The sequence below is a fragment of the Achroia grisella genome, unplaced genomic scaffold (assembly GCF_030625045.1).
Source record: "Achroia grisella isolate CSIRO2021 unplaced genomic scaffold, CSIRO_AGI_Agris_v1 utg848, whole genome shotgun sequence".
NCBI lineage: Eukaryota > Metazoa > Arthropoda > Insecta > Lepidoptera > Pyralidae > Achroia > Achroia grisella.
The window spans coordinates 613,864-636,585 of record NW_026713041.1 but is presented as its reverse complement, the minus strand read 5'-3'; the positions used below and the strand labels follow the sequence as shown (position 1 = coordinate 636,585).

Here is a 22,722-nt window from a genome sequence, read left to right as displayed (position 1 = left end):
GTTTATCTCTTCTAGTGTCACACTGGACTTAGGCTAGTTCAACCGTTCCATGTAGTGGGCACTCGCCCTCAGTAGATATTTTTACTGATTTAGGCATAAACCTAGATAATACATTAGCCTTCAAGTATACTTCGTAGGTTATATCTGTCTAAAGGAGAATCCAGTTCTCGAGTAGTGAAATTTATTTGCAATATTAACTGTTTGTAGCGTAATTTATTTGCATAGCTCAAAGTGGCGCCGCGACCGCCCCGGCGGGCGCCGGCGCCGCGAGGACCATAGCCTTGCATTTATTGTTTATTAGATGGTAACATATTTTATTATACTAGCTATTAACGTAGAGCACTGTTCGTGTACTTAAACTATGGACTTACCATATTAGCTTTATCTTTTCACTAAGTATTATTTTTCTCAGTAGCTTAGCAGCAGACATCGTTTATGTATCGTTTGTGTCTAGTCACTATTACTGGTGCGCCTCTGTGGCCTGTTTCTACATTGATCCACTTCAAAGGTTCACACGAAACAAACTACAGAGGCACCATCGTCGACATAATATATTTTTAAAGGTTGTAGTAAACATCTTGTTCATGAATACTACATACTGAATGCAACACGTCATTTTCTATTTGACATTGTTATGTTTGCGTTATTTGTGTTCTGTTTTTGACATCATAAAATCAGTTATTATGTTTAAATTAAATTGTTATGACATTTATGAAAATATTTCTGACTATATGACTGGAGCAGAAAGTTAAAATGTTTTGCACCATACATATTATTTGATCTATAATTAAATTGCAACAGTTCTGTTAATTAATAGAGCACACATCTATCGCGCAGTTTACAAGTTGCAAGTATAGCAGTATTTCGTTATGCATAATAAGGGAATGGTATCGCTCGATGTCTGCTGCCACTCGCTGGTGGTGGTGGTGAGAGCGATTAACCAAATATTTTTTCTTTATACAGTTCTATAACACTTTAGATTATTTATTTTATTTACATAGGCATAGATATTATTTTATACTTTAGTAAAGTACATATTGACTATTTGTTCTTATTATTTAAAAATCAGAAGATATAGATATATATACATATATATTAAATGCTCGCTACTTATATTGCAACATGATTTATGTGTTTGACAACCTGAAGCATGTATGTTCCCATTATTATAATGGATTCATTATAATCTGTAGCTGAGTAATTGTTGGATTGTTTTTGTCGGCCTGGCCTTTATTGCACAGTTTGATGGTTCACTTTGATTGAACTTTTTTTTTTAGTTTTATTTTACAAGATGGCAACGATGTTGTTAATTTTGTGTAATCAATGACATCAGATTACATGTCTTTACAAAGTTAAGCGTCAGGGCACCAGTATGGCTAACATGCGAGCATTGAAGAGTATACTATTATTGGTCGTATATTGATTGTATCGTTATTCAACGACAGATGAATGAACCAACCTCGGGAACATATCATGATAAATAGAGCGGATTTATTTTCGAAATATAAGGCACGCCGTGTTGTCGCAATGACTGATATAAATCATGTATGAAAATAAATTATTATATTTAAAATTGAAACGTTTTTTAGTGTTTTATTCCTTTACCTCGATTCTTTATATTTTAATAATATTTGAGTTACTGCTATAACAGAAGTAAGTGTTGCGTACTGTGTTGAGCTGGGCCTTTCCAACCCTAATTTTATTTAGAACGTATTCACCTTGTTTTGTAACAATCGTTATCATACAGAATGGAATGTAAAGAGACGAACTTCATCATCGCAGAGAAGACAACTCTGTTCCGTTCTTGGGACTTGTGACCCGAGTGTAGGTTTAAGGAGACTCACTTACCGAAGTCAACAATCTCCTCAACCACCACATTCAATATTTGGCCTATTAATACTGAAGATGTGCGAAAGAACATCCCTTTCCACATGAATTAATTTATACTTAGTATTCGGCGATGCGATTGTCTGCAAAAAATGCCTTAATGTTTTGGGAATTCAGAGCAGAATTATCATTGTAATTTTGAACATTTTTTAATATTGTTCACAATGTAAAATTCGGTAATTTCGCATTTTAAGATTATAATATAAGAATTCACGGCTTGTTAAAAATATAATAATACATGTTTCTTGAATAAATAACAAATTTATTAAATTATGTACATACAGACTGAGAATACATTTCGTGTTGAAAAGTCAAAATAGTTATAAGTTATTCTTATAGTAGAAAATTAATATTTACAAAAGTTCCAAACAAACCGAGACCGAAACGGTAACCCCCATTTCGATCTCGGTTAGTTCGGAATTTTAATATTAATATTATGTGATAAAATTAAAAGTATCTATTACTATCAATATCACTCACATGTGAAATGCTTTCCTACCGCTACAACTTCCATATGATTTGATTAGACAAAGAACATTAGAAATTTGGTAATTCAGGTAGTGTAAAACAATGCAACTGTAATTATGTAGTTTATATATTATAACACACAAAAATAGGTACAAGATCTAGAGTCTTGACGGACAATAATTCCCATCAATAGAAAATGCGATTACCCGTTTATATTAGAACTTATTAGCAATATTTTTTCTACTTTGTTAGATAAAAGGACTAAGATTAGCGAAACGCAAACTGGACATTACAGGTGTATGAGCACTTTTATTGATAATTGAACATCCTTCTTCTACATATCCTACACAAATCGTATTGGCACTGTATCGTTCTTAGACCCACAAATCCTTGGCATCAAGCTTATATGCTTAAATACCGAATCGACAAATTGGTTATCTTTGGTCCAAGCTCAACAAATCCAATATCTACTGACCTCAGCATTATGTTTTCCATATTAATTAGTACCAATCAAAACATTGCCTTAGGTTTAAAGTCGTATGCTGTAGAAATAGTGTCCATAATATTATTAATATCTATAATACAATTAAAAGATTTTATTTTGATTTGTATGAAATAAATGTATTCCTCTCACATTTAATAATGCAGGAGACAGAAGACTTCTAGAAAAATCGTATTTTATTTAGATTACTTTCGATAACAATTTTGCTGGTGCACAATATGCCTGTACGTATACTAAACGTATAATATACATAATATATTTTTTACGTATTTCGTATTTATATTATAATTTCAAATTTCCTAACGCCGTCTCTGAATTGAAACAACTTAAATTAAAATGATATAAAGTATATCGATAATACTTTTAGTATTTATTTAACTCAAGAGTTAAGACGAACAAAAATACTCGTTATACGCTATTGACTATAACATCGTATCACAGTCTGTAAACCAGTGGGCGGTTGGTATGGCCACTCACTACCTAATCATTACAATAAAATAAAAAAATTAACAATTATTTAACAATCCAATATTAAGCCTCCATTTTAAACATATATAAAAGTAATGCTGTAAGATAGTTTTAATGTTAATAAAAATAGCTTTACAAAATAAATCGCTATATTTCAACTACGTATTCACCAACTGACCATTCGCGTGCACTGTAACACAACAACAATCTTTACTCGATGTTGTACGATGATACGTAAGTAAAATAAAAGCTAAATGGGACGATTACTTGAATTAAAACCATGTGATATACAGTGACAACGTCCGCTTAGTTAATAAATTGCTATTAGAAAACTTTCCTAAATGGATCAGATTAAAATTTACAGTTGAACGCCTACTGTTAAATAGTTCACGCATCATTGCAAAACTGGATTTAAATTTGATTCAAATAATAATTATTATATAATTAAGCTTAATTGCTTAATATAATAAATAGTTTCGTGAGCATAATCACAGTTAATACGCACCTTAAAGTAATCAAAATTTTATTGAAAAATTTATTCTATGTTGGTAAAAAGAGTTCTTTCTCATCAAGATAAAAGAATTTTAAAAACTATTGTTACACTTTCCGCGAAGTAATTCAAAACGCACTCAGCACACCCATAAAATTAAAGTTTTGTATTATCGATAGATTAATATTTTCCAAATTAATATTTATTAATTAATTTGTCACATAATAAAACACAATTCCAAAGCCATTCTAATCGAGTCCATAAAAACATAATAATAATTACAGTAAATATAACTAGAATTTAATCTAAAATATACGATAATAATATTACAATGTAGGTATATTATTTATTATTTACAATAAAATGCGTTGCTAAGTTATAAATATAAAAGATGACATAATATCACAGCGCATGACTTACACACTAATCGTACATATTACAATTACACAATATAAATTGTTTCTTATGTTAATTGAAGTACATCGGCGCCTTCTTATTTTTTACATAACATGATCATCTCTTTCTATTTGAGGGGTATAGTGTCGCTTTCAGTTTATTTATACCCCTGTCCCCAACCATAGCAAAATAAATCCTGCGTTTGAGCAGAAGTAAGCGTATACAAAAAAAGAACACGTCGACAGTTCATAATGCCTACCTACCTTAGTGTAACTGAGGTAACAGAAAGGTAATTAGATTATTATTAATATCTTATTAACGTATTACCTCGGAGACGCACTTTTAGCGTCTCCGATGTAATATATTGTCAGCTTCTTAGAAATGATCTTTATATATAAGATACACCACTAATAACATCTAAATATAGATACTGTGATACAGTTTTTGTATGGACATAACAGTAAAAAATGTAATAGTGATACTGGCAGTATTGAGAATCTACTTAATAGATATTGAGAATCCTTATTCTATGATTATATACGCGCTGTGACATTAATTTGAAACAGACAGAGGAATATATCTAATAACACAATAATTTCACCAACACTCCTATTTCTTTACTTTATATAAACGTTTATTTACGTCATTAAATTAAAACTCCACCATTGCATTCCCACACATACTTTAAAAGAAAGTATTCGTTATAAATTCATACCAATCACACATTAAAAAATAATAATTTAATTTATTAGTCACCCTGGGGATACTACAAATTAATATTTTATATTTCCTAAAATTAGAAATTCAAAACAACAGTTATTGTAACCGCTGGTTGGAAACACTTTAAAGGGTTTATTTACATTGTTAGAAGAAAAAACTATTAAAAGTTATATGTAAGTTACATAAATTCGATATACTTTTTTTACTATTTCCCAACTGCAGCCGCTGTGGAAAAAATGGTGTTGAGCAAAATTTGACAAGTTTTTTTTCTTTTTTTGGGTATCTATCAACAAAAATGTCTTATAACTATACTATTTCGTAATTTACGATCGAATCGATTTATAAAGAATTATACGAATAGTAGTATAACAAGCAATATTTAGAGAAATAAAATCAAAAGACAGCAACCATTGCCAATATGTACCCCGCGGTATAAAGATGATGAAAAACTAATAATCTATCGATACTGTCGATCTATCCAAGTTCTTGGAACTTGAAATTCACAACACTTTGTTTTTTTTTTATACTATGATGGTGGGAAACAAGCTTAAGGCCTAGCTGATGGTAAACCGGTACCGTAGCCTTATCGACACCTACTTTCTTTTGTTTACTATTGATACTTTCCAAATGCATTTAGTAGTAAGTTAAGCTAATACTCTACGTACAGAAGTAGCGCGCGAGCCGGTCGTAGAGCCGCAGTTAGAGGCGCACGAGGTCGGCGAGGTCGGCGGCGGGCGGCACGGTGCTGGGCCGGAAGTAGCGCGCGAGCCGGTCGTAGAGCCGCAGTTAGAGGCGCACGAGGTCGGCGAGGTCGGCGGCGGGCGGCACGGTGCTGGGCCGGAAGTAGCGCGCGAGCCGGTCGTAGAGCCGCAGTTAGAGGCGCACGAGGTCGGCGAGGTCGGCGGCGGGCGGCACGGTGCTGGGCCGGAAGTAGCGCGCGAGCCGGTCGTAGAGCCGCAGTTAGAGGCGCACGAGGTCGGCGAGGTCGGCGGCGGGCGGCACGGTGCTGGGCCGGAAGTAGCGCGCGAGCCGGTCGTAGAGCCGCAGTTAGAGGCGCACGAGGTCGGCGAGGTCGGCGGCGGGCGGCACGGTGCTGGGCCGGAAGTAGCGCGCGAGCCGGTCGTAGAGCCGCAGTTAGAGGCGCACGAGGTCGGCGAGGTCGGCGGCGGGCGGCACGGTGCTGGGCCGGAAGTAGCGCGCGAGCCGGTCGTAGAGCCGCAGGCGGGCGGCGCGCGCGCACCACACGGCGCCGGCGGATGCGGCCGCGGCCTCGTCCTCGTCCGCGTCCTCGCCGACCTCCCACGTGTCGGGCGCGGGCGCCGATATCGTCTCGAACGGCATCGTCGCCTCCATCTCCGCCGCGTTGTCCTCCGCGCCCAGCACCTGTGCAGTACAATATCACACTCGAGTTACATGTTAGTATGTTAAGATGTTCTAAATCTAACATCTCTGGTACAATAAAATCATAATAAGGAGTTCTTTGATTTGCCACCCACTATGTTACAAGATGGCAAATCCATACGTTATAACGTGTAAATGTGTCTTCTAACTAAATTTATTTTAGATAGGGAGACAGACATTTCATATTCGTCCTAGTTCATTAAACAGTTGAGCAATGTGTAGAGTTACCACTGGCATCTTAAGAATTCATGCCCCTGTGACTCTAGGCAGCGAACTTTAAAAAAGGGCGATCACAGCAGTACTATTTAGGTCGCAGTGCAGGTAGTACATATACATAAACTAAAGCACCTGACAATACTTCAAGGGGGGAAGTGGATTATTAGAATTGTGGACTAATAATTCTATTGCTAGCAATGTACCATCTCAGGTTGATCTTCACATGGTTTCCCCTGGAAATCGTTATGGTAAATTTACCACGATAGACTACGATGGGCTAACTGACCTGACCTCGTGCTCATCTTATTATCTTCCACTGGTGACCCGCCAGCGTAAACCATTAGCGCAGGCGGGCTCCACCATTATATTATTACCCAACCCCCTTAATAAAAAATAAATAATTACCGCTTGCAGGGCGTGCGCGAGGTCCGCGTGCGCGGGCAGCTCGGCGCGGCGGCGGGACAGCGCGCGCGCGCGCCGCGCGTCCAGCGGCCGCGGCTCGTGCTCGCACCACGCGCCGCCCGCGCCCCCCGCGCCGCCCGCGCCCGCCGCGCGCCCGCACCCGCACGCCGCCTCGCCAGCGAACAGCACCGTTGCCAGCTTTTGGAACCGCGTCACCTGCGCGCATACGCAGTTTGTATTTTGTCATTTTCGTTGGCAACATTGTTAAATTGTAGCTGTCGACATCGTATTTGTTTTTTTCTCTGACGATCGACAGTACCGCATCCTTTACTTCTGAATGTGGACTGTTATCTATATATCTGTACTATATAATTTCACAGGTACACTTCACCATTATGAACTTAACTCGGCGCAACTGAAGCAAGTTGATTCAGTTGTTGACATCTAAAATATATAAGACTGAGAAACCCACTGAGGGGTGGAGGCGAGCACCTGTTGCGGGTCGGAGTGGTCGAGCGTAGGGGCGACGTGGGATCGCAGGTAGGTCAGCGCGAGGTGTCCGCGCGCGGGCTGCGCCGCCATCTCCCGGTAGCAGGTCTCGCGCAGCGCGGCGCGCGCGCCGGCCACCAGGCTGGCGCCGTCCGCGCGCACCAGCCGCAGCGCCCACAGGTCGTCCAGCCGCAGCCGCGGGTTGCTCTGGTTGCCCGGGTTGCCGCCGAACAGGTAGTGGATCTGTACGAATTCACATCACGTACATTAATTTGAAAACGCAATGGTACGAGGGCACGACTTCTTAGGGAAAGAAAACGGAAGAGTTGAGGTAAGATTTTGAATATTGATATAAATTGTCATATTATATATATTGTTCTGCATTCCGAATTAGTGGTAAAATAAAAAATGTGACTATTCGAAAGTGCTTATATTAAGTTTATTTGAATAAAAATTATTGCTACTTCTATTTCATAAAAAATATCGTAATAAAAATTCAATAATCGCCAATTGAGTACAGGCAATTCTGTAATAGCAGTGACTTAAATTTTTTGGTAAAAAAATCATAATTTATATTCTTTCTGTGTGTAAATAATATATGCATAAGGTTATTCAGTACCTTCCTGACGGGATCGTAGACGAGCTGATGCGCGAATCGAGGCCTCGGCTCGTTGGCGGATATGCAGTCATTACGGTACACGCAGGTCCATGTCAAACGCTTCAGTGAAAACACCCACAGTGTATTGTACACTCGCTTGTCCTTCTCTTTGCTCATACCCTGCAATGACGTAAATAAATATTAATTGCATAATATTAGCAGAGTTTATTCGACGGTCACAGTGGTCTAGCGGTTTAGCACATCGCCTTACTTCCGATGGTCGCTGATTCTATTTCTCGCACGGTATAAACATTTAAATTGGGTATTTTCTATCTATATAACATGTATGTATTTACAAAATATATATATGTACATCAGAATTTCTATCAGTTGTCTAGAACCCACAACACAAGCATTGCTTCAACTTAGGACTACGAGGAGTTGTGTGAATTGTCCTGGGTTCATTATAATTATTATACATTTAAAATACGCTAAAACAGTTTACAATTGTTAACCACTGTGTTAGAACTCGATAACCCCGTTCCGATGAGTAATGACTAATGACACCCCCCTATGGTAAGAGCGTTTATGGACCATGTTTCCACTAAAATAACAAGTAAAAAATAAAATTTTACATGTAAAATATTATTACATCGTCTCCACACATTTTTATTCCCTATTCAACCTCCTTCCCGATTATTTATTGAGATAAGAGATAGCTTATGTCCGTCTGCTCTCATAAAAGTCTCTTCAAGTCAAAGTTCATTAAGGTCAGTTCAGCGGAGGGAGAGAGTTTCAGAGAGCACGAACATCTGGTCGGTGTGGGGTTCGAGCGTGGCGCGCCGCGGGCAGTATGTGGGGGAGCTGACCGAGAGCACGAACATCTGGTCGGTATGGGGGTCGAGCGTGGCGCGCCGCGGGCAGTATGTGGGGGAGCTGACCGAGAGCACGAACATCTGGTCGGTATGGGGGTCGAGCGTGGCGCGCCGCGGGCAGTATGTGGGGGAGCTGACCGAGAGCACGAACATCTGGTCGGTGTGGGGGTCGAGCGTGGCGCGCCGCGGGCAGTATGTGGGGGAGCTGACCGAGAGCACGAACATCTGGTCGGTGTGGGGGTCGAGCGTGGCGCGCCGCGGGCAGTATGTGGGGGAGCTGACCGAGAGCACGAACATCTGGTCGGTGTGGGGGTCGAGCGTGGCGCGCCGCGGGCAGTATGTGGGGGAGCTGACCGAGAGCACGAACATCTGGTCGGTGTGGGGGTCGAGCGTGGCGCGCCGCGGGCAGTATGTGGGGGAGCTGACCGAGAGCACGAACATCTGGTCGGTGTGGGGGTCGAGCGTGGCGCGCCGCGGGCAGTATGTGGGGGAGCTGACCGAGAGCACGAACATCTGGTCGGTGTGGGGGTCGAGCGTGGCGCGCCGCGGGCAGTATGTGGGGGAGCTGACCGAGAGCACGAACATCTGGTCGGTGTGGGGGTCGAGCGTGGCGCGCCGCGGGCAGTATGTGGGGGAGCTGACCGAGAGCACGAACATCTGGTCGGTGTGGGGGTCGAGCGTGGCGCGCCGCGGGCAGTATGTGGGGGAGCTGACCGAGAGCACGAACATCTGGTCGGTGTGGGGGTCGAGCGTGGCGCGCCGCGGGCAGTATGTGGGGGAGCTGACCGAGAGCACGAACATCTGGTCGGTGTGGGGGTCGAGCGTGGCGGGCCGACCCGAGAGCACGAACATCTGGTCGGTGTGGGGGTCGAGCGTGGCGCGCCGCGGGCAGTATGTGGGGGAGCTGACCGAGAGCACGAACATCTGGTCGGTGTGGGGGTCGAGCGTGGCGCGCCGCGGGCAGTATGTGGGGGAGCTGACCGAGAGCACGAACATCTGGTCGGTGTGGGGGTCGAGCGTGGCGCGCCGCGGGCAGTATGTGGGGGAGCTGACCGAGAGCACGAACATCTGGTCGGTGTGGGGGTCGAGCGTGGCGCGCTGCGTGAAGCCGGCGGCGGGCGGCGGGCCGGCGGCGGGCGTGCACAGCGCGCGCCGCTCCCCGGAGCCCACGTCCCACCACCACAGGTCCGCCAGGTGCTCCTTGTTGCGCTGTCCCGCGAAGATGTACAACCGCCGCTGCACCTGCCGCCCAGGGAGAACCAGAGTCTTAGTAATGTTCAGGCTAGATACACGGTATTCGAGGACCAAAACGACGGCGTCTTGAGTGGTCTATTAGCACCGATTTGTGTTACACAAGATATGAACATACAAGAACGCCTAGTAAGCTATTTATTTAATATTAAATACATTGTACAGCTAGCCTAAACATTCACCTCCACACTGTCCCTCAGGTAACCATTGTGAATCAATCCAATTTATAGAGATTGGCTAACTAAACCGAAAACTGAATTCATCCCCATCAAATCATTCCCCATTACTATGAAGCCAGCACTTATCGCAGTTGCAAACCAGGTTTTAAACTGTTTTGATCCAAGGATCGAGATAAGGCAATGAAATTACATGGTGAAAGGAATTTTAGATTTCTGAAATGTCATTGCATAAGTCGAATCATGGGTGTCACTTGATCACGTGAGATATAGACGACGGTTACTACTTACCATCAGATAGATCGTCAGCCTGTTTACCATTCCAAGTAAATAAAAAACCCATTGGACGCAGTTTACTATTCTTAAGTGACGTTCTCATTATTTTTTATATTTGTATTATCCATTATTAATCCTCAAATTATTCACATTTGTTTTGTATTAAGTATTCCATACTTAAGTACAAAAACTAAAACCCTACCACTGAACTGACTGAATGATTCACAGATCCTTAAATCCTAAAAATTATAGAACAAGAAAATATTTTGGAATGACATTGTTAGTTGTGGTTACTGAATACTATGTACAACATGACTGTGGTCCAAACAAAATAATTTAGAGTAGTATATATGTGTTGGCTCACCGGGTGGAACAGCATGGAGTGAGAAACGCGCGGCTGCGGCGACGGCACGGCCGGGTCGGGCTTGTCGCTGAGCAACAGCTGCCACGTGTTGGTCGCGATGTAGTACGCGTACAGCCCGGAGTACTGCGGACTCACCACCTCCTCACTACACACACACCACACATATAGATTAGTCTACTCATCATCATCATCATCATCGCAGCCCGGAAGACGTCCACTGCTGGACATAGGCCTCCCCCAAAGATCTCCACGACGATCGGTCCTGCGCTGCTCGCATCCAATGCCTTCCCGCGATCTTGACCAGATCGTCGATCCACCTTGCTGGAGGCCTTCCCACGCTGCGTCTTCCGGTCCGTGGTCGCCACTCGAGGACTTTACTGCCCCAACGGCCATCTGTCCTACGAGCTATGTGCCCTGCCCATTGCCACTTCAAAGTCGCAATTCTTCGGGCTATGTCGGTCACTCTGGTTCTTCTGCGGATCTCCTCATTTCTGATTCGATCACGCAGAGAAACTCCGAGCATAGCCCTCTCCATTGCCCTCTGAGTGACTCTGAGCTTGTTGATGGGGCCCATAGTTAGCGACCACGTCACGATTAGTCTACTACAATACTTTAAAACTTCGTGTTAAATTTTACCTACTTATTTATCTATAAAAAAGTAGCAGACCCGGCCACGCATTGCTGTGGTTAAGGTTCTTAAATAAAATAATATTGCGACTATAAATAAAGATATAAGCTATCCCATCTTTTAAGTTGGATCAAATAGAACACAATGTGCAAATCAAATTTGCAATCGGTACAGTAGTTTAGGAGTTCATCGCCGACAAACAACGTGACACGTAATTTTTATATATAACGATATGTTTAATATTCCACAATACATAAGTATCAAGCTTATGTATATGGACATAAAATTAAAACTGTAAATCAAGAAATACAATGCTATAGTAAAAGCTAAATTAAATGGACGCAAAAAAGAACTGGCGGGATTGGGGAGTTATCTCGTTTTAAAAGTTGTAACATGCAAGAACTAGCGGGAAGTTCCCAGACAGCGCCTGAGAGTTGACTGTTTGGACCAGCCTTATGAATTTATAGGGATAAAAATTTAAGATTTAGAGTCATCAGATTGGACTAATGTATGAAAAACAGATTAGGAAAACTAAAAAAGTATATCTCGCTGCTGACTATATTCGGGGGATATATCTTTGGTTTATATAATGAAAAACGGATTACTTCGATTTGATGATATCGGTTTGTAATACTAACGTGTTGGTGGGTAGCACGCGTCCGCCGAATACGTATATTGTTTGCGTGTCGGTGTCGATGCACATCTGGTGGTCGAACACGAGCCGCGGCCCGCCCACCGCCGCCGTGTCCTCGCACACCAGCGACCACGTGCCCGACGACAGGCAGAACGAGTACAGGTCGCTCTGTGGACACCACATTACACCGCCAATCAATATTTATATGCATACAGTATCATAAGAATAGAATAGAGACGCAATCATCTGGTACGAGCACGGGCCCGGGCTGTGTACAGTGTACAGGGTGCGAGTAGAGGAGGCTAGCGGTGAGGTTAGTTACGTTCATGTTGGCGGGCAGGCGCTGCGCGCTGTCGAGGTAGCGGCCGAGCGTGTAGAGGCGGCGGCGCGCGGCGTCCAGCACCATCTTGTGACAGGAGCGCGGGCCCGGGCTGTGTACAGTGTACAGTGTACAGGGTGCGAGTAGAGGAGGCTAGCGGTGAGGTTAGTTACGTTCATGTTGGCGGGCAGGCGCTGCGCGCTGTCGAGGTAGCGGCCGAGCGTGTAGAGGCGGCGGCGCGCGGCGTCCAGCACCATCTTGTGACAGGAGCGCGGGCCCGGGCTGTGTACAGTGTACAGTGTACAGGGTGCGAGTAGAGGAGGCTAGCGGTGAGGTTAGTTACGTTCATGTTGGCGGGCAGGCGCTGCGCGCTGTCGAGGTAGCGGCCGAGCGTGTAGAGGCGGCGGCGCGCGGCGTCCAGCACCATCTTGTGACAGGAGCGCGGGCCCGGGCTGTGTACAGTGTACAGTGTACAGGGTGCGAGTAGAGGAGGCTAGCGGTGAGGTTAGTTACGTTCATGTTGGCGGGCAGGCGCTGCGCGCTGTCGAGGTAGCGGCCGAGCGTGTAGAGGCGGCGGCGCGCGGCGTCCAGCACCATCTTGTGACAGGAGCGCGGGCCCGGGCTGTGTACAGTGTACAGTGTACAGGGTGCGAGTAGAGGAGGCTAGCGGTGAGGTTAGTTACGTTCATGTTGGCGGGCAGGCGCTGCGCGCTGTCGAGGTAGCGGCCGAGCGTGTAGAGGCGGCGGCGCGCGGCGTCCAGCACCATCTTGTGACAGGAGCGCGGGCCCGGGCTGTGTACAGTGTACAGTGTACAGGGTGCGAGTAGAGGAGGCTAGCGGTGAGGTTAGTTACGTTCATGTTGGCGGGCAGGCGCTGCGCGCTGTCGAGGTAGCGGCCGAGCGTGTAGAGGCGGCGGCGCGCGGCGTCCAGCACCATCTTGTGACAGGAGCGCGGGCCCGGGCTGTGTACAGTGTACAGTGTACAGGGTGCGAGTAGAGGAGGCTAGCGGTGAGGTTAGTTACGTTCATGTTGGCGGGCAGGCGCTGCGCGCTGTCGAGGTAGCGGCCGAGCGTGTAGAGGCGGCGGCGCGCGGCGTCCAGCACCATCTTGTGACAGGAGCGCGGGCCCGGGCTGTGTACAGTGTACAGTGTACAGGGTGCGAGTAGAGGAGGCTAGCGGTGAGGTTAGTTACGTTCATGTTGGCGGGCAGGCGCTGCGCGCTGTCGAGGTAGCGGCCGAGCGTGTAGAGGCGGCGGCGCGCGGCGTCCAGCACCATCTTGTGACAGGAGCGCGGGCCCGGGCTGTGTACAGTGTACAGTGTACAGGGTGCGAGTAGAGGAGGCTAGCGGTGAGGTTAGTTACGTTCATGTTGGCGGGCAGGCGCTGCGCGCTGTCGAGGTAGCGGCCGAGCGTGTAGAGGCGGCGGCGCGCGGCGTCCAGCACCATCTTGTGACAGGAGCGCGGGCCCGGGCTGTGTACAGTGTACAGTGTACAGGGTGCGAGTAGAGGAGGCTAGCGGTGAGGTTAGTTACGTTCATGTTGGCGGGCAGGCGCTGCGCGCTGTCGAGGTAGCGGCCGAGCGTGTAGAGGCGGCGGCGCGCGGCGTCCAGCACCATCTTGTGACAGGAGCGCGGGCCCGGGCCGCCGGCGCGGCCGCTGTGCCGACACAGCGCCGTCCAGCGCTCCGTCGCCGGTTCGAACGCCCACAGATCGTCCAGATCCTCCGTACCGTTCCACCCGCCGAAAAGATACAGCGTACCTGTCCACACACCTCACTTTCGTATCGAACTTAACTTTATGAAGTATGTACAATTATAAAATGTAAGTGGTACATTTATGTCATGTCATTCATAGTCATATTTTTTAAGTGCTTTAAAATTTTACATATTATGCAAAACTTTGGTTTATTCAATTTAAATGAAAGCCCACCTGAGAGTAAGCAGTAATATAAATCTACAGCATTATGGACATGATAGTGTACTGTAATCGACACTTATTCGTTCACATTCTAAAGGACTAAATTGTCATATCTCTATCCTGTAACTTGACTGTATTACTCTACAAACAGTTTACAAAGTAAGCTTGGCAGCTGAGATAGGTGAGACTGAGGTACTACTGAGGCAGACTAAAATTTTAGTCATCACTTTTGGTCTATATATGTTTAAACCCATTTAAGAAGAAAAATACTACACCTATGAAATTCTGTAGTATTTCTCAGGTGCAATAAGTAGGTACAGACCTGTGATACTGTCGACCACTAGCTGGTGTCCGCCGCGCGGGCCGGGCTTGCTGCAGCAGGCGCCGCCGCCGCAGCCCGCGCCGCACGGCTCGCCCTCGTCCGCAGCCGCGCCTTCCGTCTCCTATTATGTACAAGAAAAGTACTACTTTAAAGTTACAAAATGAAGTCATATCCGTTACATAAATTATTATCAATTCACAATATATTATGTTTTTGTGAATAACACACAATATATTATGTTGTTGTAGTACTAATTTAATTAAAACCTTAAAATTATAGTTACAATTAGGTACAATAAAGTTCTGAAGCATATGTAAAAAACATGGTGGAAATAATAAACAATTTTTTCAATTGAAAATAAATATTGTATAAATGCTGATGAATGTAATTCCAGGGAGCAGTGTGGCTAGCTACTTTAGTAGTTTTAGCTCTACACACTCCCAACTTATAAGTTAAATGAAGACTGCATAACTACTATTAAATGTATTGCTTAATGACTGTCTGTTGAAACAATAATGTGGTATACATACAGGTAAAGGGAGTGGGCGTGGGTCGCGATCCGCACAAACAAGCAGATCAGCCGGGCGCGGCTGCGGCGCGGGCGTGTCTGCGTCCGCGCTACTTAAACGTTCCTCTACCTGAGAGGAGCACGCAGACATCTCGCGCCACTCAGGCTTGTATGGTTGCCACGACAGGTACCACGAAAACTCGCCCTCTAAACCACATCATATTGAACATTAAATGTATCATATTTGCTAATATTAATTAAGAGTGAGGACAGAAAACAAATATTATTGTTTGTGTATGTGTGTTGTGAAGGGTTTGGGAAATGAAAAAAAATTTGGCCAAGTCAAGTTTCATAATAACATTTTGGCAAAATATATTGATAACCATTACCATTGTGATAAATTCGTAGTGAATTTGTCACGATGGGCTAACTGACCCAACCTCATGTTCATCTTATCATCCTCCACTAGTGCACCGCCAGCGTAAATCGTTAGCGCAGGCAGGTGCACCATTTCATTATCATCCATAAAAAAATCGTAATTTTAAATTATTACAAGCAATTTCTAAAAAAGCTGTCATATTTTTATTTCGACCTGATACCCTTATATTTGATGATAATATAAAACTAATCTAAGGGCCTTATCGCGTATGTTGCGATATAACACAAAGTTATACATCTTTATGGATATCTTATAGCAATTAACAACAAACAAATACCCTGGATGTGAACCTACCATTAAGAGCCTCTTCCATTATCTCTTCAGCAAGCTCATAGTCTCCATTCTCAACAAGTGCCGTCCACAGACGCGACTGCAATGGTCCCTCTAATTGCACACCACTTTCACGGGAAAGTGCCTCAAATGCATCCTTATATCGACGCCTGCGTAAATGCTTCAATAAAATCCTTACGGCTTCCTCTTCTTTTCTCTATATGCAAAAATAAAATAGTGGATTACTTTCTAAATAGAAAGTATTTCTTATATGAATATAGTCAATAAGCTATTTATGCAGACAAATTATAATAGCAGATGTAAAAAAAATATACATTTTAAAAAATATTGTAGTTGTGAAATATTAAAAAAAGAAATAGGAAATTAATTTTTCCAGTTAATCACTGTAATTTGAGTAACTATTTCACAGAAAAATGTATCATATACAAAATAGGGAGCTACCAAATAATCTGCATTCCAGATTCAGAGTGAAGATAATTTCATAGCACTCTATCTACTTATATAAAATATGAATAGACATACTAAGTTAATAGTCTCCATTGCTGTGCTGATAAGTTCATCCTGATTCCTGCCTCTCAGCTCAACATACCATATGGTATAATTATAAGCTGGCCCCCAAGACTGTAGTGGTACTATTTTGAGATATCTAATAGGCAAGTATAGACCTTCCGCAGTTCGATGTCGTAGTCTAAATATCTCTGCAGCACTGTCTTTTTTCAGTCCACTGTTCAAAAATAAATTGTTAATTATAATAATAATCTCAGATTTCCCATAGCGCCATCTAGTCCTAAGTTAAGCTAAAGCTTGTATTATGGTTTGTTTATTAGATAACTGATAAATACATAGATATATATAAAAAACACTCACGACTGATATAAACAATTATACTCATAAATCATGGGAAGTAAGGTAGGTAAGGTAAACCTATAAGTTTAAAATATGAGGTCTACAGTTAACATATATGCTTTCCTTCTTACTTTGTCTAAAATAAGTCATTAGTTATATAACTATCATTACATGGAAAGTTATTACCAAGAAATGAAAGTTTCGACAGAATTTATTAGAATAAGTCAGTTTGTTGAAAAAATGAGTTTGAAGTTGTAGACAAGTATGTAACATAAAGTTACCATATTTTGTTTTATAATACATATACATCTTTTAATAAAGATAAATATAAATACTTACGCTGATAATAACAATGACAGATTATTCTCATCAGTACCACCAAAAACTTGAAATTTCTTAAGGTCGCTGACATGAGCCTTTGAGTATTTGCCAAATTTTATTGACACCACTATAGACAGTGATTTCAACTTCAATAAAATAAACTGTGAAGAAGTCGTACTGTCTGTGAACCATCGTGACAGTTGGTCTGATGGATTGTTTACCATAATATTTCTGAAAATTAATGCTATTATTTAAAATATGTTTGATTTTTTTTTAATAATATCATAAATGTGAAACTGTTAATTTATTAAACTAAATAATATTATCTCCTGCAAGTTTCATCACCATAACTTTGGTTAACCCAATTTTTATTATGAAATTTAGCATGTACATAGTAGAGTCGGGATGTCTTGCTAAACCATACGTATTTCGTAGTCGCATAAACAAAGTCTCGAGTAAATTCAGCTATAAAAATAAAGAAATTACAGAAATAAATTGATTAGAAATATTAAAGCTTTATAATTGGTTTCCCATTTACTTAAATTAAAATGGGCGATAAATAATATTGATAATAACATAATACGGGGTGTATTATATGTATACATTATATTAGGTTTCGGCGATTCCAGCTACTCTAGTTAAATAATATAAATTCAGTGGACCAATCTAATATTCATGGTAATTTTTAATCCTTACATAAATATACTAAAACACTTACTCTGGTACGTAATTGGCAGAATAACTTGAGAATTTATGTACGGTGTAAGATAGTTTAATTGGTTCATATTTATCATCCATTTTGGACACAAACTTTCATGTAAAACGTATTGTTATTAAAATTTTGGTCGCAAGAAAAATTAAATTTGACGGATTTTACAGACCTAAGAGAGAGAGGAACCGAAATGGTAACAGAGACTCGACTAGACCCTCTGGACTAGACAGTCAATCTGTGACATTAGTGTACTAAGGTTGCAAACCTTAAACATATTTTAAGGTTGAAGTAAAAATCTCCTATTTTAGCACAATTGTGCTTATTACGGTAATTGAAAGGTAGAATATATCATTATATTCAAATCAATTTTCCGGTTAAACCACATTTTTTGATGAAATTGAGCAGAAGATTGACTAGCATAATTATTTGAATGCGGTTAGGCCACACTTGTGCGCCGGTACATCTCGTTAGATTTCATATAATAGATAGCGCCATCTGTGAAAGCTCTGTTATCGAAGATTTGAACTATATTTTCCGTTCCTGTCCCTTGTATGACCTTTCGTTATTGTACAATTCCTTAGCAACTTTAAAACTCCCACTTCCAATTAATACTAATTTGCTATTGAACTACTGCGACTTTTCTGTTTATAAAGTACTAGCTATTCGCTCGGCTTCGTACATGTATTATATACGTACACGTTCCTCTTGAATCACTCAATCTAATAAAAAACCCGCTTCAAATTCCTAGCGTAGTTTTAAAGATTTAAGAATACAGGGACAGACAGCCACAGCGACTTTGTTTTATATTATGTAATGATTATATGATTTCGTAATAAGTAAATGTAAAACTGTGAATATACATTATATATATCTTCTTTATATATATGTACTACTGAATTATTAATAATATATGTATTTTTCCCAACAATTTTCAACTCTCCCTGATCTTGTAATCCTGTTCCAAAATTACTACTTTTTTAATACGCGTCTATTATTATTTGACATTGGACATTGACTTTAATTTTTGTAATTTATATTGTAAAACTTTAAATTAGGCTATAACTTGGAGGGAGAAAGGGCTTGTATCCAAAGCCATAAAACATATTAATAAAAAAAAAGAGTCAAAACAAGAAAAAAAATCGATCAAGTAATCAATGAGTTGATTATATTATTTAGCACCTATTCATTAGTTCTTAGGAAAGAATATTTGGTTTGTATTTGTAATTTTTTCGCCGAAATCACAATATTTTTTAATTAATTTTATTTACATATTATAGCTATAAAATGAATATGTGGTACTTAACAATACTTGTTTTTTTTATAATTGTCCAAGTTTGTGTGTCACGAAACGTTACCAATGAGTGTACACATCTCCATGAGCTAAAAGATCAGAATTTAACAGCACTCATGAAAGCTATTATTCCTGAATTAGAAGGTAAAAGTAAGGGTGACGCAGGAAGGATTGGCATCATAGGAGGATCTGTTGAATACACTGGAGCGCCATATTTTTCAGCGATATCTGCTTTAAAGGTTTAAATATATTACTTTTGTTAATTATCTACGGTCGCATTTATATATAGAGTGTCTGTTTGTAATATTGAAATAACCGTTTTTTACTACATGCATATGAATATAAATAAGATACGTATATATGTACGGTATACACTAAAATAATATTTTTTAAAATTTTTGTCTGTCTGTTCCGGCTAATCTCTGCAACCGATATTGACGGAACTTTTTTTGGCAGGTAGCTGATGTAATAAAGAGAAACTTAGGCTTCTTGATTTTTTAAAAAAAAAGTTAAATTCCACGCGGTTGAAGTCTCGGGAACAGCTATAATAATGATCTAATGAAATTTATGTAAAGATTGTGTAACAGCTTCACCGGACGCGCGGAAAGACTTATAGAGCGGCTGAAGGCCAACTCCTGCCTGACGGATACGACTTTAGTCTGAGGGCACCACTAAAGGCTCGAACCTCGACTCAGGCCGTCGTAATTTCGATCCTCGTTTGAATTGGACGGGGGATCGATCGGAGGGGCGGCCGGGGGCGCCGGAGTGGAACGCCCGGGCGCACTAGCGCCCGGTTGAATGCGCGATATTGTGTTTGAGGTCGTCGTCTTCGCCGGCGAGGACGGTGTCGGGGTGGAACGGGTGGGCCCGTGAGGAGGTTAAGATTAGGACAGGAAAGTGTACAATATATACAATAGGTTTCGGCGACGGAGGGAGGGGGGCAGGTAACCCCTTAATGGGGGAGGGGGCTGCAATGCCGCAGATTTTTTTATGAAATTTTGAACTTTTTAAGATTTGGACGCATTTTGTAATATGTCTAATAGATTTTGGGCGGAGGGGTTTGGCGGATACCCCTTACTTGGGCGGGGCGGGGCGGGGGCTTCGTTCTGTGCGTACCAACGCTCTAGTTTTATTTTGTGTAATCATTACACTCTAACCTAACCTACACATTTAGTTTACGACTGACATTTATTTGCTATGCATTCCCGAGCCCCCTTCCCTCGCTCTTCTGTTAGCTGTATTATTTTTGATTGCATTGTTTCTTTACTACGGTTCACGATCGCCTTATACTTTTAACCTAAATGATCCATGTCAATTTTAAGCAATAAAGATTTCTGAGTTCCAATCGCTCCACCAGAAAACTTACTTTGTAACCCTTTCACTACACTCACACACAGACTTCCTCTCCTTTCGGTGTCAGCGCTCCTGTCCGAGTGTACGAGTGTAGTGAAAGACATCAGTAGCGAGCTATTTGGCTTCGCTTTTTAAAAACAAAATAAAATGAATAATGTAACGAATAACAAAACGCCGCTCCGAGAAGATGTCGAAAGTGTTTTTCAAAAGCTAAAACACAACTGTTTTCACGTATTTCAATTTATATTTCAAAATTTAATATAATTATGAGTTGAAAGTTGAAATTTTAGGAGTAGACTAACAAAAACAAAAACTATCAAACATAAAATTTTCAACGCTCAAATCAATTGTATAGATTGTACAGATTAGGCCAGCTGTTTACTAAAAAAGTTTTCAATAAACCACAAATTATACTTCTTAAATTATTTTTACAGAATAAAATTTATTATTTAATTCCTACAAAGTTACTATTTATAAAATAAAAAAAAAATATTTCCAGGTTGGAGCAGATTTAGTTTATGTTATTACAACAGAAACTGCAGCCCCTGTCATTAAAGCCTATAGTCCTGATCTAATAGTTTATCCATATCTTAATGCAAATACTGCAACTAAAATTCATGCATTATTAAAGAAGATGGATGTAATAATTATTGGTCCAGGATTAGGTAGAGAAGATGAGACATTAAAATTAATAAATGAAATACTTATTCAATGTAAAAATATACGGAAACCACTGATTATTGACGCTGATGGTCTATATGCGATTTCTAAAAATTTATCAGTTTTACAACATTATCCCAGTCCTGGAGTTATTTTGACGCCGAATCACCGAGAAGCTCGGTATTTAAAGGAAGCTACAAGTGCCAGCAACTGGTATAATTATTGGGGAGATGACGTGACTGTATTGGTTAAAGGTAGTGAAGATCAATACAATTCCAATTTGCTATCATGGTCATGGACATCAACATTTCGAGGTTCTGGTAGACGAGTAGGTGGTCAAGGAGACATTCTATCTGGTGCATTAGGTACTCTATACAATTGGGCTCTAAAGTCTAACGTTTGTGAAATTAGAAACACTCCCCAATTGGCACAAAGCGTCTCTACTTTCGCAGCTGCAAGATTTACGAGAGAATGTAATTTTAAGGCATATGCTGAATATGGCCGTAGTTTAACAGCTTCTGACATGTTGAAATACATTCATGCCTCTTTTGAGAGCCTTTTTATAAATGAAGATTAAATTTGAAAATTAAAATATTTACACAGATATAACATTTTTACTTCCAATTACCTACAATCCTATTATCTTTGTTCTGACTATTATGTATTGTATTATGCACTACTGACCTATAAAGTTCGTTCCTTTTCCCGTTTAGAATGTAGCACAGAAGCACCATTACATTTACATACATAATGAATTAATACTTATTTATTCAAACTTTTCAAAAGTATATTTATATTTTATTGAAGGTATCTATCTACTTAGACTACTTTAACTTTGAATAGTTCAAAAAGTGGTCTAGGTAGTGATAGAAAAGCAACGGTTCCTGAAAAAAAAACACTTCCTCAAAAAATAGCACTGAATTACTGCTGTTTTGTGGTACAGAAAGATTTATTGAAAAATTATCTATTATTTTCGTACTATTAATGTGAATAAGTCAATATCCATCTATCTATTTACTGGTATGTTCTGCTAACGACTGAGAGGGAAGGGATTGTTTGTAAAGGTGGGCTCGTTGTTAGGAATGTACCGTGTTAGATTGATGGTAAAGTCTTCTTCCTGGGAAACTTGAAATTCACGATAACAGTTTAAATAATTTGACATTAATTTCATCATGTCTGAGTTACTAGAAGGAAAAATAAGCTACTAGAACTTAAAAAACAGTAACCAAATTGCAGAGCACTAAGTAGATGAGCAATAATACTAAAAGAATATTATTTAATTAACTGTTACCAGATTTAAATACATTATTTAAAAATAAACAAATAACAGTGTATATAATTATTATAATAATTTATTTTGAAAATTGAGAGGTTTTACAACCGTTAGGAGCATTGTTATTAAGAATCGTGTCTTATTAAGAACCGCTAACAATACAATCATAATATAACTATATACTTACAGTTTAATTTCTGAACGCAGTAACGCCATCTATACTTTGGT

General features: G+C 41.0%; 2 protein-coding genes across 2 annotated transcripts; one reads left to right on the top strand and one right to left on the bottom strand.

The window, feature by feature from the left end:
- Window positions 1-6,061: 6,061 nt before the first annotated feature.
- LOC131852365 (muskelin) lies at window positions 6,062-18,104 on the bottom strand. Its single transcript, XM_059203038.1, has 14 exons — window positions 17,924-18,104; window positions 17,224-17,436; window positions 16,561-16,762; window positions 16,042-16,234; window positions 15,331-15,515; window positions 14,801-14,921; window positions 14,094-14,320; window positions 12,246-12,409; window positions 10,980-11,124; window positions 9,966-10,154; window positions 8,059-8,217; window positions 7,443-7,682; window positions 6,954-7,166; window positions 6,062-6,314 (listed from the first exon to the last, which is right to left on the bottom strand). The coding sequence occupies exons 1-14, from the start codon at window positions 18,001-18,003 to the stop codon at window positions 6,066-6,068; spliced, it is 2,580 nt and encodes an 859-aa protein (XP_059059021.1). The 5' UTR covers window positions 18,004-18,104; the 3' UTR covers window positions 6,062-6,065.
- Window positions 18,105-19,054: 950 nt separating this feature from the next.
- Window positions 19,055-21,819, top strand: LOC131852401 (ATP-dependent (S)-NAD(P)H-hydrate dehydratase-like). Its single transcript, XM_059203076.1, has 2 exons — window positions 19,055-19,447; window positions 21,061-21,819. Exons 1-2 carry the CDS (start codon window positions 19,202-19,204, stop codon window positions 21,796-21,798), a joined length of 984 nt encoding a protein of 327 aa, XP_059059059.1. The 5' UTR covers window positions 19,055-19,201; the 3' UTR covers window positions 21,799-21,819.
- Window positions 21,820-22,722: the final 903 nt, after the last annotated feature.

Excerpts from the sequence above, each read along its gene's own strand:
- LOC131852365 (XM_059203038.1), bottom strand. The coding sequence starts at position 18,003 with ATGGATGATAAATATGAACCAATTAAACTATCTTACACCGTACATAAA. Across the intron at positions 14,922-15,330 it reads CACGCCCACTCCCTTTACCT|GAGACGGAAGGCGCGGCTGC; the intron begins GTATGTATACCA and ends TGTACATAATAG. Across the intron at positions 7,683-8,058 it reads TCTACGATCCCGTCAGGAAG|ATCCACTACCTGTTCGGCGG; the intron begins GTACTGAATAAC and ends GAATTCGTACAG.
- LOC131852401 (XM_059203076.1), top strand. The coding sequence starts at position 19,202 with ATGAATATGTGGTACTTAACAATACTTGTTTTTTTTATAATTGTCCAA. Across the intron at positions 19,448-21,060 it reads CAGCGATATCTGCTTTAAAG|GTTGGAGCAGATTTAGTTTA; the intron begins GTTTAAATATAT and ends AAATATTTCCAG.